This window comes from Plectropomus leopardus, chromosome 16 (genome assembly GCF_026936395.1).
Source record: "Plectropomus leopardus strain MGB_pleo_1.0 chromosome 16, ASM2693639v1, whole genome shotgun sequence".
Classification (NCBI taxonomy): Eukaryota; Metazoa; Chordata; class Actinopteri; order Perciformes; family Serranidae; genus Plectropomus; species Plectropomus leopardus.
Window position 1 is genome coordinate 18,825,001 of NC_142191.1, and position 16,300 is coordinate 18,841,300.

Below are 16,300 nucleotides of genomic sequence, written 5' to 3' on the forward strand. Positions count from 1 at the left end.
TAAAAGGTCTTTAGTTCAGTTAAAAGGAACTGTGTGTGACTGGTTCGTACAGTGTTGACTGGGGCATGGACCCAAACTAGAATTCCATTTAAGAGAGAGTATGACGCAGCAATCCCACATTCATAACCGTCCAGCGTATTGCTTAAGATATGCCTTTTTTGCCCCATCTGTACCTGCTATGTAGGTTTGCAGTCTAATTACTAGGGATTGACAGATTATCGGCCTAGCTGCTTATTGATTATTATTTATTTTATATATTATTTTGCTAATTATTTGTACTGGCGTATTATTTTAATGAATAGCGATAAAACTGATTACTAATTTAACTAATTAAAAAGTCTAAAGAAAGTGTCAGCTGGGAGGAACTTTTACTTTGTAAAACCTCAGAAAGCTATTTTTATTTTTTCATTTTTATTTAAATTGTCACCTGACTTCATAAAAAAGGTTGCTGTGGGCTTGCTGTATATGATGTTGAAAGTCTCAATTTTTAGTTTTGTGTTGGAGTTTGTTATATTGCAAATTCTTAATACTGACAAAAGATTTTCATTTTTATTGAAAATGCTTATTGGTTCCAAATATCAGTTATCGGTCTCATTAACTAATAATTGGTATCAGCCCCGAAAAAACGATATCGGTCGACTCCTTCTAATTACACTAATAATGTTTAGAATCACTTATTTTCTTCATGAGCTCTTTGTGTCACCAGGGAGTGTAACGCTCAATCAGAATTTGATTTTGCTATGTGGGTCCTGATGATGTGCTGAACGCCAAAACTGTCCAGTCACTGAGTTAACTGTCAGTCTGTATGACATCAGATTCACTCATCTTGGTTTCTTTGTACGAAGTCTGAGTGCACATGAAACAGACCAGAATTATCCTCATGGTCCAAACCAAATGACCTGAATACCAGCTGTGAAGGCACCTGAAAGCCTTTTTTACACAGAGATTGCGCTATAGAGCCGTTACAAAGTCTTTACCCTGCCTTTGCATTTTCCAGAGTGTGACTTTAAAAGCCGTCATCGTCGAAGCAAAAGAAGCGTGAGTGGCATGGTGCTTAACACAAGAGTGTCTGCCTTTACTGTGACATACAAACTGACAGCAGCAAAACGGCGCGATTATGCCTGCCTTAAACAGGCAGTGTGAAAGAGGCTCAAGACTCCTGGATAAAAAACATAGCCTGTTCTGTCTGCTGCAGGATACATTTAAAAAAAATGTTTATACCTTTTGTCCTATTTGCGACACTGTTTCCTAATTTTCAAACAAAAGTGGTAGCTGAAAATGACATAACTCCTCAAGCATTTTGTACAATATGAACCACACACTTGCTTGTATTACATAAAACATATTTAATGTCTTTTTAATAGGATATATGATACATACATACAAGAACATTTTTTTCATCCAAATGTTCTGGAAATTAACAGCCGTAAGTTTTACCAGATAGACCCTCTCTGTAGGATAGGTAGAAAAGGCATGCTTTACTCTGTGACTGTGCTGTGTGGGGCACAAGTGTCTGTTGTTTGCAGTCTGTATTCCTGTTTTGATGGAATCTTTATAGCTTTCTAATGGGCTCTTTGTTGCTGCTGTTGTTATAATAAAATCTCTTGTGGTGCTAATGTATTCATGCGAACTGGAGTCTTCCTGGAGCTGCTTTAAATAGAAACGCTTTCCACCTGCAACCGGAAGTGTTGAGTCACTCAGGTTACTGACAGCTCCTTGTTTGTACATGTAGACATTATTTGGTACCTTATAATTGTCTAATATTGTAAGAGAAGTCTGCAAATAAAGATGCAGTCACAAGTAAACTAAGTGGCCCAAAGATAAAAAGAAAACAATAAATACATAAAAGGATGCTAGAGAGGATGTTGTGCCAGTTTACAGTATTTGGAAACAGAAAGACACAAAATATGCACAACTTACTGCAACCATGAATGACCACGAACAGAAAAGAGATGTGGGCTGTGGGTTCCAGATACCGTATCTGATATTTGGTAATAAAACAAACAAAAAGGAATATGATGGGAAAGGGGCAAACCAGAGATGCACGAATTTAACCCTTTCTCTCCCAAAAGTGATTCTTACACTTCAACTCAGGGAATCAGTAAGAACCAAGTATAGATCAGACTTGCATTTGTGTAGCACATTTCTAGTCCTCCAACCAATCAAAGCACTTTCATTGGTGAACAAGGCTACGACACAAGGTCCCACCCGTTACTCTCAAGTACTCTCTCATTGACAGGAGCAACTGGCGTTCAGTATCTTGCTCAAGGACACTTTGACGTGTGGACTAGAGGAGCACTGACCCACTCTGTCTCCTGACTCACAGCTGTCCCTAGCTCCTAGTGGTGCTCTCTTTTCCTAAATTTAAAATCTGCATACCTTAATAAGTAGAACTCACTGGTACTATCTTTATGTGAGGTGAAATAAAGGTCAGAGATTGTTGTTATGCTAAAAAAGCATTGAAGTCCTGCAGTAGCTGAATGAGTACACTGAATAAAAACCAGGTGCCAGATCTGGGGTTGACTATTGACAATTTTACTTTTGCTGGCAAAAATAGTACTTTGGTACTTTGGTACTGGTCGTGAGGAGAGGTGCTACATAAATGCAGTCCGTTTAGCCTTCCTGCTTTACCTGTGCACTTTGCCCAGTAATATCCCAGAATAGCAAGTAAATAAATAATTACAGGCAGAAGGCAGAGTCTCTGCTGATAAATACACTGCCATACACACTTCTGGTGGATCAAAAATGATGATTGAGATGAATTACTTTTGTATCAGTCTATACATAGATTTTTGAAGAAAATCCCTCATAGTATACCTTCAGTATGGATGGGGCAAATCAGAGCAGGTATCCGATGTGCTTTAATAGGTCAGTTTCAGGATTGTCCCTATGACAAATCTCGATGTTTTTTCTAGAACATATCTAGCTTCTTCAAACAGGACATCTTTTCTTTTGTACAAAGGACAGACCTCTTACCTCAGCAACTCACTAAAGCATGCTCATGGGAGCGAGAACTGTGTGCAGAGCCAGGGGCATCGAAGCAAAACATTTGTGTTACATTTCCTGTCAGATTTCCACATTACTCAGAATGAGTTTTAATGACTTACAGTATTATTAAATTGTGCTGTGTAGTGGTGAAGACTGCAGTGACGTTGTGTATTTCTACTCTAGAATATTAATGTGATAATGGGGAGCAGACAATGCTCTGATATGGTAATATTTGTTATTCTAATTACAAAACAAGTCCTCAAAGAATGCATTGCGTCTTATATGACTGCATTACCTCTTGATAGATAAGGAATGGCTGCTTCTCCTTGTGTGATTGAAACATCAGTGCTAACTTGAATAATAACCTCTTTTTTATTTTCTGTTTTAATATTGTCTATGTTCTTTTTTGAACTTATTAATATTGTCTATGTTTTACTAGTTACTTTCTAGGCGTAAGAGGGTGACATAACTAGCAAACATCCCCATTGGTGTTGCATCCGAGTACATGGTAGCTGTTGGGAATTCAATGGTTCAATTAAAATGCCTATGATAAGTATATAACTGTTATAAATAATTAATATTTAAGTGAAAAATTATGACTTATTTTACATTAAATCCTCTTGTGGGGCATCATTTACAAAAAGTGGAAAAAAATTATAGCCAGTTGATTAATTCAGACTCATAAAACACACTAAACTATCAATGTTGAACTCTGATTAATAATTGAAATAAAAACTATAACCAAAATTACCATATGAATTGTAAAGATAGAAGTATTCCTTGATACAGTAGTTATCCTGACCAGTAACTATTTATGGGTGTGGGTGAGTCAGTGTGTGTGTGTGTGTGTGTGTGTGTGTGTGTGTGTGTGTGTGTCTGTGTGTGTGTGTGAGTGTGATAAAAGAGAAACAAAGGGGTGCATGTTGGTGTGAGTGTGAACGCACAAAATGGCTGATAACAGAGAAAACTACAAAAGATAACTGAATCGAGGATGGCGTCAGAGGTTGGGGATGTCCCTGCCTGACCACATGTGGTCAGCCAGGATTAAGGAAAAATGGAAACTTGTGAAACGAGAACTTTGAGTTCCCTCTCTGTGTATAGTAATTTATGAGTGTGATGTATGTCATACAAGGTGCTGGGGTAGTTAAAATGATGTAATCTGTATGCACAGCTCTGTCTGTGTAAAGCATTAGCAAACTGACTACAAAACAATCGCTACAGTAACTCACTGAATAGCATTAAATCACAACTGATTAGAGTTGATCGTTTTGCTTTGCCTATACAACTGTCCTAATGCTGTGTCCAGTGTTACGTCACCAGTCCATGATTGGAGGGAAGAGTTGCTGTGTTGTGTTGCTTTTTATCTGGTGAATGTCCGTTGTGGATGAGCCTGGCTTAGAGTGATTACGGTTCCAAGTGCAGTCTTTGCTTTGCTTTTATTCAGTGTTGCAGACAGAGGAATCTGGTCACTCTGTGTGTGCTTACTGAGTGAGCAGTGTGGCACTAACTTGACTTTGTGCTTTTCTGCTTGGAAAGTTAACTTGCAAACTTTCTTTGTGTTTGCTGAGGGCGCTTACCTGTCTGCTGCTTTAAGAAGAGTTCAGTATTTGGCACATTTCCACTAAGTGGTACCGGCTCTACTCGACTCTACTCTACTCTACTGGACTCTACTCTCCTTGCCATTGGCATTGGGTACTTTTCTGGCGAGTAGAGTAAGTTGGTACCATGTAGTGGAAAACGCTTGGCAAGAGAGCAAATAAATATTTCCTGAAATGTCAAAATACAATTTTACTTATGTTTTGAAATGTTGAATGTTATAATTTCCAACAGGCCAACACGAGAACATCTGCAACGTTGCCCCTAAAGATCAGTACATTGAAGTGGGATCTGATATCAGTATAGTCTGTCAGACTTCATGCATCAATGGCAAAATCTTCTGGACACTGAACAACAGACCTGTAGATGAAAGCCTGTCATACACAACCAGCCCCTCTCACACAGTCCTGACGCTGAGGAACTTCACTCACCACAGTGCTACACTGCAGTGCCACAGCAGGGCCACTCGCCAAGTCCTTGGAGGCACCACCATCAGAACCTACTGTAAGAAGTATTTTTGGTACTTATACTCTAACAGTCGACATTGCTGTAGATGCCAATGATAACATGAGATATATGATGTCTCTAACTTCCTTTTTTCCACAGCAAAACCCAGCAACATATCATGCATGTTGAGAAGTACAGATCAGGAGGAACAGCTTTTACCAGACCTGTTCACATGCACATGGAAGCATCGGCATAATTCTTCAGTGAAAGTACAATATAGTGTACTGAGGTGAGTGTCCTATTTTCTTCCTTTTGTGTGAGAACTAATGCAGGAAAAATCCTTGTTGATTAATGTACTTAACTTTTTGCAGCCTGAGCAAATTGACTTGAAGTCTTTAAACGTCTTTAAACATTGCAAGAAGGCAATGAGCAACTTAAGAAGAAATTACCCAAAAATGAGCAAGAAATTATTAAAGAGTACAAGAAAATTACCTTAATGTTGGTAAAAAAACAACAAAACAAAACAAAAAGAAATACTTAACTAACTACAAAAAAGACAAAAAACAAGGACATGACCTTGGAAAAATGCTTAAAATGTATATTGATTCTGTTACATAATTTTAAATTATTATTAACATATTTTCCCCTAGCTTTTTTTTCTTTTTTCCCTACTCATTTTTCCCTAGCTTTTTAAAAAATAATTTAAATCTACAAATTTCTTGCAACTCGTGGAATATTTTTTACCAAGTTGCTCATTACCACTCGTCCATGTTTTTGGAAGAAATCACACAGATTTGCTCAGGGTTCAAAGGTTTAAATAACAGTAAAAAGGTATCTGAAAGCAGCACAATAAAAGTGATATGGATGTAGGTTTCAAAAGGTTGTATTTCTTTCAGTGCCTCTTCCCAGAGTGAGATTTGTGGCTCACTTTGGCCTACAACAACATGCACAGCCAAAGATATTGAAAGTTCAACAATTCAGATGGGGATTACCAACATCACTGTGAGAGCTAAAATTGCTGCATGGAACGTTGACTCTGACCCTTATGAATTTGACCCAAAACGCAGATGTGAGTAATAAAAACTTTGTAGGAAACATGTATTTCTTCATGTCATATTTGTGTTTCATCATTGTACATTTCTGCATTTTGATGTGCTTTCATAATCATATTCCCTCAGTGCAAATTATCCGTCCAAAGTTACGTGTAACTCCCTCCTCTGATAATGTGTTGGTCGAGTGGAGCCGGTCACTCTCGTCAGTGTCCGAGTGTCACTGTCAAGTCAATTACAGCAAGGTACGTCCCTTTTTGATCACCTAAATCCATCATTTTAAGCATTTCCAAAGCAGCTGTAAACCAGTTTTGAATAAAAGGCGACAATAGAGTTCCCTCGTCAAAAAGCAAATGGGATTTTTTCATTGCATATTGGATCATTGTAGAAAATAAGCTAAGTGGTAAACAGATATTTATGATACTTACATGTTCTGTAGTCTAATTTAGCCATTTGTTAGCAACCATGTATTTTAAGACACATAAAAGATTAAAATTTTTTAAAAAAAACCATTGACTTTGAGACAAGGGAACCAGAGGTGCTGAAATGCTAACAGATTTCTGGGTTTTAGGAGTCATTGGGGTTATCTATGAAAAGATGAACACAATCAACAGTTAGACCACCAAGATGGTGAGATTGCAACAATTAATGCAAATTCAGACAATCCATCTAATCTGATCATCTGTGAACAGATTGACAGATCAATTACCCACCCTGAAAGTGAGAAACTGCTGCTGCAATGTCCTTCAACAGCAAATAAGTTTTGTAGGAAACATAATGTTGGCCACATAATACGTTTTCTAACAATGAGAATATGTTGTTAATTAACATATGTGGCAAATTCCTAAAATATTGATACTCAGTGTGTCAATTTATTTTCCACTGCAAATATCTGACACATTATCTGTATGCAGTGTCTACAACATTGTTAAACTTTTCTTTGTGTCATAAATTGAAAACCTACATTCACTTCAACCACCTCCCTGTGATTTTGGTGTGGCACAAAAATGTTTTGCCTTTGGCAGAACACCACCTATTGTTCAGCTTTATTACTTCCAGTGAAAACAAAAAAGTACTTTTTTTTTTTGCTATATGTTTTTTTTGTTTTGTTTTTTTTTGTTTCCCCCTTCATGGGTAATCAAGGCCATTTCTGTTTGCTTTCTTGTCTCAGGCTGTTGATGGAAGAACTCTAGAGGTAAGAGACACGTTTTTGCCTAACTTTTAAAAACAAAGCTGTGTCTGTTAAAACAATTTCAGCACTATACATAATGTGTCCAGCTGTGGACCTTCTGTAATATAATGCATGTTTAGAACAGAAATCTCTCTGTTGTTTTCCCCAGTGGATAGAGATCTATAAGACTCTGGGGGAAGGCAAAAGGGATGGGAAAGAGACCATTAGAGCAGTGGATTCCTGCAGTAACTACACATTTTCAGTCCGCTGTGCTTTACACGAAGCACCCTGGAGCGAGTGGAGCGAGGAGAAGACCATTTTGACCAAACTGAACAGTAAGAGCAATCTCAAAAACTTAATCAGCAAACTGATCAAACCAGGCTACTAAATCACCTATGCACAAATATCGTTAAAATATGTTAAACTGTTATTAAGTTTTTGGATTTTATTTTTAGTAATTGTGAAGGACCGCAGATAACATATTAATGAATTGGCTAAATGAAGAGAATAACTATATCAACACGCACACAAAAATTTCACTATTATTTCATATATGACAATATTCTTCTAAATGTTGTGAATGATGTATTACACATTGTATCAGACTCCCTTTTAGACTTTTTGGATAAGCCTGTCCTCCTTTTCTAGGTTGCTTTGCAGTGTAGGCAATGGTTGCCAAAGCAGGAATAGCGACTTTCTCTGCAAGATTCACTACCATTGAGGGAGGCTTTCACTAGGCAGGTTTCCATTAATCCTCAAATTAGGCAAATTGAAATCGCAAATAGAAAATACGCCTAATGGAAACACGTCAATATAAAAAAAACCCTCCCATTTATCACAAAAAAAAGTTTTTACGCTTTAAAAGTCACATGATGCTAGGGCTATGCACTTAGAAATTAGCTCCTTTGGTAGTGATGCAGCAGGCACTACACTACAAGAGGTGTTATTGCATCGTTGCTTCGTATAACTCTGAAAACTTAAGCACATCATGTTGAAGTTTTGAGTCTACAATTCCTCTGTGAAATTGTGGACTATCACCTCCCAGAAATCCCTCATACGTGGCCTACAAAGTCAAACACTGAGTGTGTGACACACATTTTACAAAGTCAGTGTGTCAAAATGACTCCAGAGAACTTTTAACAGCCTGGTGACAAACGTACGGATTTGCATCGCACAATGTAGTGCTGCTTACTTGGATTCTTGGCATAAAGAATGCAAATGTCTATGGTTGACCCTTAAATAGGATCATCTACAAAAATGTATGTACTGACTATGATTACTGACAAACACAGTTTGTGTATTTACATGATAAACACATTTATTGTTATCATTTGAACACATTTCATGCTTGTCCTCTGATACTCCACCCCCTGCAGTTTTTGTTTAAACGATGTAGTTGAGTTTCGACCACATCATTTTCACAATAAAAATGGGGTACCAATGTGCAGAACGTGCAGCTTGATTAAAAATGTGAAGCAAACTGCAGACTGAATAGCAAAGATAAAGTGCCTCACCAAAAATGGAGGTCTCAAAAAAGAAAAGCAAGAGATGCCAGGCAGACCAGCAAATAAACCCCACTACAGCAGGCCCAGTTTTAAGGCTAGACTGAAGATACTCTTACATGAAACTAGATGACCTAAAGCATCCATTGTTATTAACCATGTTATGCTATCTTGTTTGAAAAGGGCTAAATAATGGAACAAAATTAGGCTAGATTTTGGTGAATATAAAAGTGGCATTTTCAAAATGATGTTTTTGAAAATTTCCGATGGCTGCTCCCATAGCAGCCATTTCACTGTAGTGAGACCATTTCAAATTGCCGATGGTGGTATTACTGGTAAGTATTGGTGATGCTGGAGTTTGTGATGATAAGGTGCCCAATTTGGGAAAATTCAACCCCCTGTGCATGATTTCTGATGGTTGGTCTGGTTTTAGGTGTGAAAAGCAGTCCTATTCTCTCTTTATTTGGCTTTAGCTTAGTTAACTGTCATCATATTGCTGTATATGCTCATATATCTGTATGTGTATTCCAGTGTGATTGTTCTGATCATATCTAAAACCTTTACAGAAAATGATGTCAAGCTGCAACTGTGGAGAAAAATAGCTGAACCACAGGAAAATGGACTAAGAAAAGTTCATGCCATGTGGATGGTAAGAAGGCCTCTTCATTTATTTCACTTTTTTGGGGGCACAATGGTGTAGTGTCACCTTGCAGCAACAGGGTTTTGGGTTTGAACCCGGGGAGTGTGTCAGCGTGGGTTTTCTTCTGGTTCTCTTGCTTCCTTCCACAGTCCAAAGACAGGTTGGGTTGACTGGTGACTCCAATCCCTTAATTCAGCTTTTAAACCCACACCACAGGAGACTAGCTCCCTATATTACTCATAGATCTTAAGTATTGCAAACTTTCTATGCAGGAGATTCCCTCAGGATGCGAAGAGACATTTACCTACAAAATCACACAGACTCCCTACAAGGAAAACAAGAAGGGAGTGAATAATACGGAAACGTTATGTGGCAAGTCGACCTGCGACATTGATGTGAACCAAGATGCACACAGAATGACTCTCACCCTCTCCCATGAAGATGCTCTGTTTGTGGAGGACTCTGTTTATGTTCCAGCCATTGGCGAGAGTGAGTTTTAATGCTATTGATTTAGTTTTTTAATGGATAACCACAATTTGTGGATCATTTTAATTCATTTTAATGGAAAAGTGCTTTACTCTGATGCATGATACTGTTCTAGTGCCAAGTAATTCACTTCCTTTCACTCGGCAGGCCTCCCTCAAATTACCGACATCCAGACGTCAACCCATGAAGGTGTTATTCTGGTCAACTGGAAGTCTCAGCCTGTCAGTGGTTACATGATCGACTGGACCCACGATGGAAATCAATACTATTGGAAGCAGAGCAAATACACAAACACAACACTGACTGGTAGGTTTAAGAACTATTTGATGGACGATGAATAAACACTTTATGAGTGTTAACATTAATGAAGATAAAGAGCTTTGGAGATGAGTCATGATCAAACCCATGCTGATATATGGGAAATGACTTGTTTGACCAGAAGATCAATTTGTGTCTCATCTTTCATAATCAGGGCGTGGCAAGTAATGGATACGCTGGAGATAACTGTTAAAAGCTACTCTGTAATGCATTTTACAGTTTAAACATAGAGTTTTCAAGAACTGGGACTCATCTTTAACAGAGATTAGATATGTTATAGTGCTGCTCGCTTGCTTTCTTACTTCAGTCTACTTGATGAAACAAAAGAACATGGCTAAAGCTAGTGTCGGATCTTGACAGATTCAAATTTCAAAAACTTCACACCTTTTGACATTCAATTAGGGGGTGCTGGGTCAGAACATTTCTGAACTTTTCCAAACCAACAATCCAGCATTCACACTGTGATTGGACAGCTATGTGATGACAAAGTAGCCAGGGCTTTAACTTCTTTCTCTCTGCTCTCTTTTTTTATGCCTCCTCCCTAGCGACAGCCGTAGCCAGAGACATTATGTTTTTAGGTTGCACTTCTGTCCATGAGTTTCATTCTCGTGACTGATGTTTCAAGAATGGCTTAAGATGATATCCTCAAATTTGTCACAAATCTCCACCTTGACTCAAGAATGAACTGACTGGATATTGGTGATTAAAGGTCACTGTCACTGTGACCTCATGTCCATCTTATTGTAATGAAGCGATATTTCAGGAACGCTTGGAGGAAGTTTTCTCAGCTTTGGCACAAATGTTTAGTCGGACTCAAGAATGAACCATAGGTTGTATTGTTTTTTTTTGATGGACGTAGCCTCTGTGACGTCACCAAAGGTCAATTATAATTCTTTTTAATATGAACTTTTGGGCCATGGTGGCCTATATCTGTAAAACTTTAAAAAAATTGGTGATATCATAACAATGTAAAAACAATAAGCCAAGCCGGAGGAACACCACTAAGCTGATCAGTAGGCCCCATACTGCGGAAGCTAGAAAACTTTTTGGCATATGTGCCAGGCGAGCAGCTCCATTGCTATGAATAGGCACCATCTTTTGTCTGAGGTCTAGGTATTAATAAAGTCTATAGGATTGATTATATTTTGGAGCCAGGCTCAAGAGCTTGGTCAAGGAACTGCAGTTTTTGGCACTTCCACGATGGCTTCATTTTTCAGCCATGGAGGTTGAGATGAACTCATTTGAATTTGGTGGTCAAAGGTCACTGTGAGATATTTCAGCCTGGGCCAAAGTGGTGGACTCACGGACTGTCAGACATTGCCCTCCGTAAAGCTACACCACTAGTGTGGCGAAGAAGCAAAGCAGGACCAATAGCAGAGGGAGAATTAGATCTATTGCTTTAATGTGTTTTAACAATCACTTCTGCTTTTACTGTGACAGATTTTCAGAGCAGTGTTTTCTTCTTTGCAGACCTCCTGGATAAGAAGCCATACAATATAACAGTAACTCCCCTCTTTGATGACAAGACAGGTCATGGCACACAAGCCCATCAGATCTGCTCCAGTTTAGGAGGTACATCATTCAGATCTTTTATATGATTCTACAAAAATATTTTTTAATGTTTAAACCAGTCTGATTATAACACATCACCCCACAGATCCAGGAAACATCACTATCTCTGTCAAGGCCTATGACAAAAGTGCAGATGTGAGGATTGTGATGTCTCAGGAGACATGCAGTGGTATCATTGTCAACTACACTGTCTTCCTCAGTACACAGGAAAGACCACAGCTCAGTAAGTCCAACTCAGACTTGTTCGGCATTTGTTGCTGAGTTAGAGATATTTATTTCCTTTTCTTTTATGGTGTTTTATGTATTTTTTCTAGATGTAACTGTGGATGGCACAGAGCAGTACATCTCTTTGAAAGATCTGAATCCAGACACCCACTACAGCGTCTACGTCGAGGCCACAGCTCTTACTGGATCTACCAAAAGCAGTGAGACGTTCCTCTTTAAAACACAAAAGTTTGGTGAGTAGTTTGTAAGGGCTGAGACGTACATTTTAGCCCTACTTCTATGAGCACAACCGGTAGCAATCTAATGGGAATCTATGGGAAACTTGCACATTTGACGAGTGTCTCCTAATGGCTCTATAGGTTTAAGGCTCAGACACACCAAACCGACATCAAAGAACTAGTGGCGATAAATTCTGACTGTTGCATCTCCTCATGTCATCTGAGCAAAAGTGTTTTATGCAGTAACACACAGCATGCATTGCAAAAAGTTCTGTAGAAGTGAGTCATTTTTCATGCTTTGTACTGCAACATCATTTGGTTGTTTTCGGTAGGTCCCGGGCTCATCGCAGCAGTCAGTGTCTGTGGAAGCATCATTATACTTCTCGTGTTATCTCTTGGATTATGCTGTGCTGTCCAGTAGGTGTCAGTCTGTTGTTGTCACTGATTGATTTAATACAGTTCTATGTCAGGAGTAATAAAAGGCATATTGTACTACACTTTTTGGTCATACAAGGAATAATCTTTATGTTTATGACCATGACATGATGAGAATTTTTCCTAATGATGTTAATAATGTGCATTTTAGGTGGAAGAGATTCAGGGAGAAGCCGGTGCCAGATCCTGGCAGCAGTTCTGTGGCGTTGTTGCTGTCGCCAAGTCGTCAAGATGAGGTGAGCTAAGTGAGAAATGTACTACATCAAAGTGGCTGATGGATAGAGAAGGTGTAATTTTAGGTTATTCAGGGTCAGGGAGGAAAACATGAAGAAGGTGTAGCCTTATTCAGGTTATAGTCCTGAAAAAGAATTAATAAATTGTTGCAGTTTGTAGCCATGACCCACTTGGCTTTAACCCCCTGAGGAGACTTTGACCAGACACCAGAGAAGTGAAGTCTTTTAAGTCACTTTTCTCTGGTTAACCCTTTGAAACCTGAGCAAATTGGCTTGATTTCATTCAAAAACATGGAAAGAAGGCAATGAGCAACTTGAAAAGAAATTACCAAAAATTAGCAACAAATTAGTAAAAAACAAAGAAAAAACATGAAACCTGAAATTTTTTTAATAAAGAATCTACTAATTTCCTTAACTTTGGAGATCATTCCTCGCCAAGTTGCTCATTGCCATTGCCCCCTCATTTTCCCACTTTTAAAAGAAATCAAATCGCTCAGGATTTTAAATACCCGTGAAAGGTGTCTGAACACAGACTAAATAGGTGATGTAAATCCAGGTTTCAAAGGGTTAAAAAAAGGAGTGATATTAGCTGGTGCCATTTGGTGGGAATACAATTTTATACAGACATGGCTTCTTATGGGACATGAGGGCTGCTTTTGAGGCCACTGGTCATCTCCTCATTATGTTTTCTAAACATTTTTTTAATACCACAGAAAACATCACAAAAACTCAGCAAACTATATCAAAACATCCATTTACAAACTCACACAAGTTGTGCAGTACAATCCAAGTCTCATTTATGCATTCATATGCTCAGTGCTTCCCAAACAGATGCATTTTTGCAAAAAATAACAATTTGAAACATGTCAGTACAAACAGTGTCATGCATGGCTAAGTAGTTTGCATTGGCATGTGCGTGCATGTGAACCTTGCTCAAGCAGAGCTGGTGCACATGTTCAGGCATGCTACATGTAGGCAGGAATGTTTTATTTTGTAATGTTTTGGTGAATGGGTTGTAAATGCATGTGTTTGGGAAGTACTGAGGATACAACTTGATAAATGAGACTTGGATTATACCGCATGAGTTTGGTGATAGTTTGTAAATGGATGTTTTGATATAGTTTTGCTGTTGCAAAGTGTGGTCCTGTTTACTTCAAGTCATGTTCGCCTTTTTTGGATTCTTCATTCACCAGCAATATGATATTTACATGGTTATTTTGCAGGGGCATTATTCCTTTAAGGCCATCCTGGAATTCATTGAAGGTTTTAAATAAATCTAAATATTTTATATCAACATATTGGGAAATTGTTAATCATACTAATTATGAAATGGCGTAAATAACCACTCATTGTGGATTTATCTGCCCATTATTTTCTTAAATAAACAATTGGGGGAGGGGCGGTTAACATGTCAGAAAACAGGGAAATATTATGTGTCCATTACAATTTATCCGATATTATCGTATTTTCTGATCAACTGTTTCAAATATGATTAATCAGTGATTCATGAAGTCTTTAATTGGCGTTAAAATCTCAACAGATGGTTTTAGATGGTGACGTCTGTCAGGATTCAGTAACTAAAACTTTATTTCCTGAATAATAGATCTTCTGTGTGTGTGTGTCTGTGTCCACAGGGAATATGTCCCTTCCCGCCGTTCAGTAATCCACGTGAAAGCATCTGTGAGAGGGTTTACACAGTGGAAACTCAAAAAACGTCCACCTCTCCACTTGCCCAAGGATGTAATGAAAAGCCAGCCAGTCACCAGACAGAGGAAGACGTTGACCCGGTCACGGTTCCAGCGCCACACGTAGAGAATAAAGACCCAGTGGACGCTGTAGAGACACAGCATCTGTCTTCTCCTGATGACTCCACAGCTCTGCTTCCCTCAGAGAACTACCCGAGCAGCCCGTATCGAAGTCAGACTCCTGTGCAAAGTCCCACCAGTAAAAGTTGTAAGCATATTCCAATGAATCAGCCAGAGAAGACGACACCAATGACAGTTTATGTAACTATGGACATGTTTGCACAAGGCCAGGGCAGATGAGAGGACTGGAAACAACTTGCCGAGAATCAAGATGTCAGCTCTGAGAAAAACAGATTAATTCTTGCCAAAGACTTGCATGGTCGTGTTTGGCATTATCCTGCTTGGCACTGTGTCCACTGTATAATATCAAATTTCATAACCAAGGTCATAAAATGTTTTGTGTAAATTAAAGTACATCAAATATAGTTATTGTTGATTGATGTAAATGTAATATTTATAGCTATGTGTATAATAGCTGCTTTATTGAGTAATATTAACGTCTTTTACAGGACTTTTTTTTTTACATTACATGGAGATAACTGTATATCCCTTTAGCAACAGTTTTTTCCCCTCATTTGTCTCATTTTTTTTCCGCGGTGATGACGTCTATGCCATGATGTGGACCATTCAGAACTCTTAAAAGAAATTGCACTTATTTTAAGAGGTTTTGCTTTTTATACAGCAAAGAAATAACGGCCTAAATTATCTAGTGGAAGTTGAAATTATGAAACATATATATATGTACAGTCTGTATTATATTAAACTATATAGCATTATTATTATTATTATGTAAGTCATGGAAATTATATTTTGAAGTAAAAACCTGAATATTAGCCATGTATTATGATAAGCTTCTCGTATGTTTTCTGTGTTATCCATCATATCTTATGACAGTAGGAAACTGCTCACTTTTCACCAGAAAGCTTCCTATGCAAATTGGCATCACATTTAACAGTGACACACACACACACACACACACACACACACACACACACACACACACACACACACACACACACATAAGTTGTGTAGAATTTATTGTTTCATAGCAGATTTTACATGTGCCTGAGATAGTTTTGTTCTTTTAGGGAAAAATTGAGGACCAATGCCATCAGAACTGCACTCAACAAGGTGTTTACAGCTCTAATGCTTTATTTCATTTTGTTAGAGTTCAAACTTTATTAACTTCCAAAGGATACTGCAACATTTAATAATTATTCTCCAAGTTAAGCAGGTTCGAAAACTGTTATGAATTTAGAGCCTTATTTCTATTGAACATGTAACAACAACAATATGCATAAGGAGGGGTTTGAAGCAGAAAATCACACTGGACAAGAATATTTAATAAGAAAATTGAATAAAGTGAATAATTTGTGTTTTATGAGCTGTCTTGTTATTGAATACAAAATGTGTTTAATGTACTCATGGGTGGATTTTGAGACAGTGGGCCCTTGAGCACCGATATGTGCAATCGTGTTTCTTTGTGGACATATTGTGTCTTTTTGGTGATTTAGTGTCTCCTTTGTGGTTGTTTTGTGTATCTTTGAGTTAATTTTGAGTCTTTTCTTAGATGCATTGTGAAATTTGGTATTCATTTGCTTTTATTTCAAGAAAG

The 16,300-nt window shown here is 38.1% G+C and overlaps 1 protein-coding gene across 2 annotated transcripts in view; it reads left to right on the plus strand.

Moving 5' to 3' along the window:
* Window positions 1-16,066, plus strand: part of LOC121955701 (interleukin-6 receptor subunit beta-like) — an 18,897-nt gene extending 2,831 nt beyond the window's left edge. Inside the window, exons 2-16 of one of the 2 annotated variants that reach the window (XM_042503757.2) lie at window positions 4,819-5,088; window positions 5,191-5,320; window positions 5,928-6,100; window positions 6,210-6,325; window positions 7,252-7,275; window positions 7,421-7,586; window positions 9,320-9,402; window positions 9,666-9,882; window positions 10,027-10,185; window positions 11,668-11,769; window positions 11,855-11,992; window positions 12,084-12,227; window positions 12,545-12,629; window positions 12,799-12,883; window positions 14,515-16,066. In XM_042503757.2, coding sequence (XP_042359691.2) covers window positions 4,819-5,088; window positions 5,191-5,320; window positions 5,928-6,100; window positions 6,210-6,325; window positions 7,252-7,275; window positions 7,421-7,586; window positions 9,320-9,402; window positions 9,666-9,882; window positions 10,027-10,185; window positions 11,668-11,769; window positions 11,855-11,992; window positions 12,084-12,227; window positions 12,545-12,629; window positions 12,799-12,883; window positions 14,515-14,925 — 2,303 coding nt within the window. In that variant the 3' untranslated portion in view covers window positions 14,926-16,066. The remainder of the gene's footprint in view (window positions 1-4,818; window positions 5,089-5,190; window positions 5,321-5,927; window positions 6,101-6,209; window positions 6,326-7,251; window positions 7,276-7,420; window positions 7,587-9,319; window positions 9,403-9,665; window positions 9,883-10,026; window positions 10,186-11,667; window positions 11,770-11,854; window positions 11,993-12,083; window positions 12,228-12,544; window positions 12,630-12,798; window positions 12,884-14,514) is intronic. The other variant, XM_042503758.2, reaches the window with a different exon arrangement.
* The last annotated feature ends 234 nt before the right edge of the window (window positions 16,067-16,300 follow it).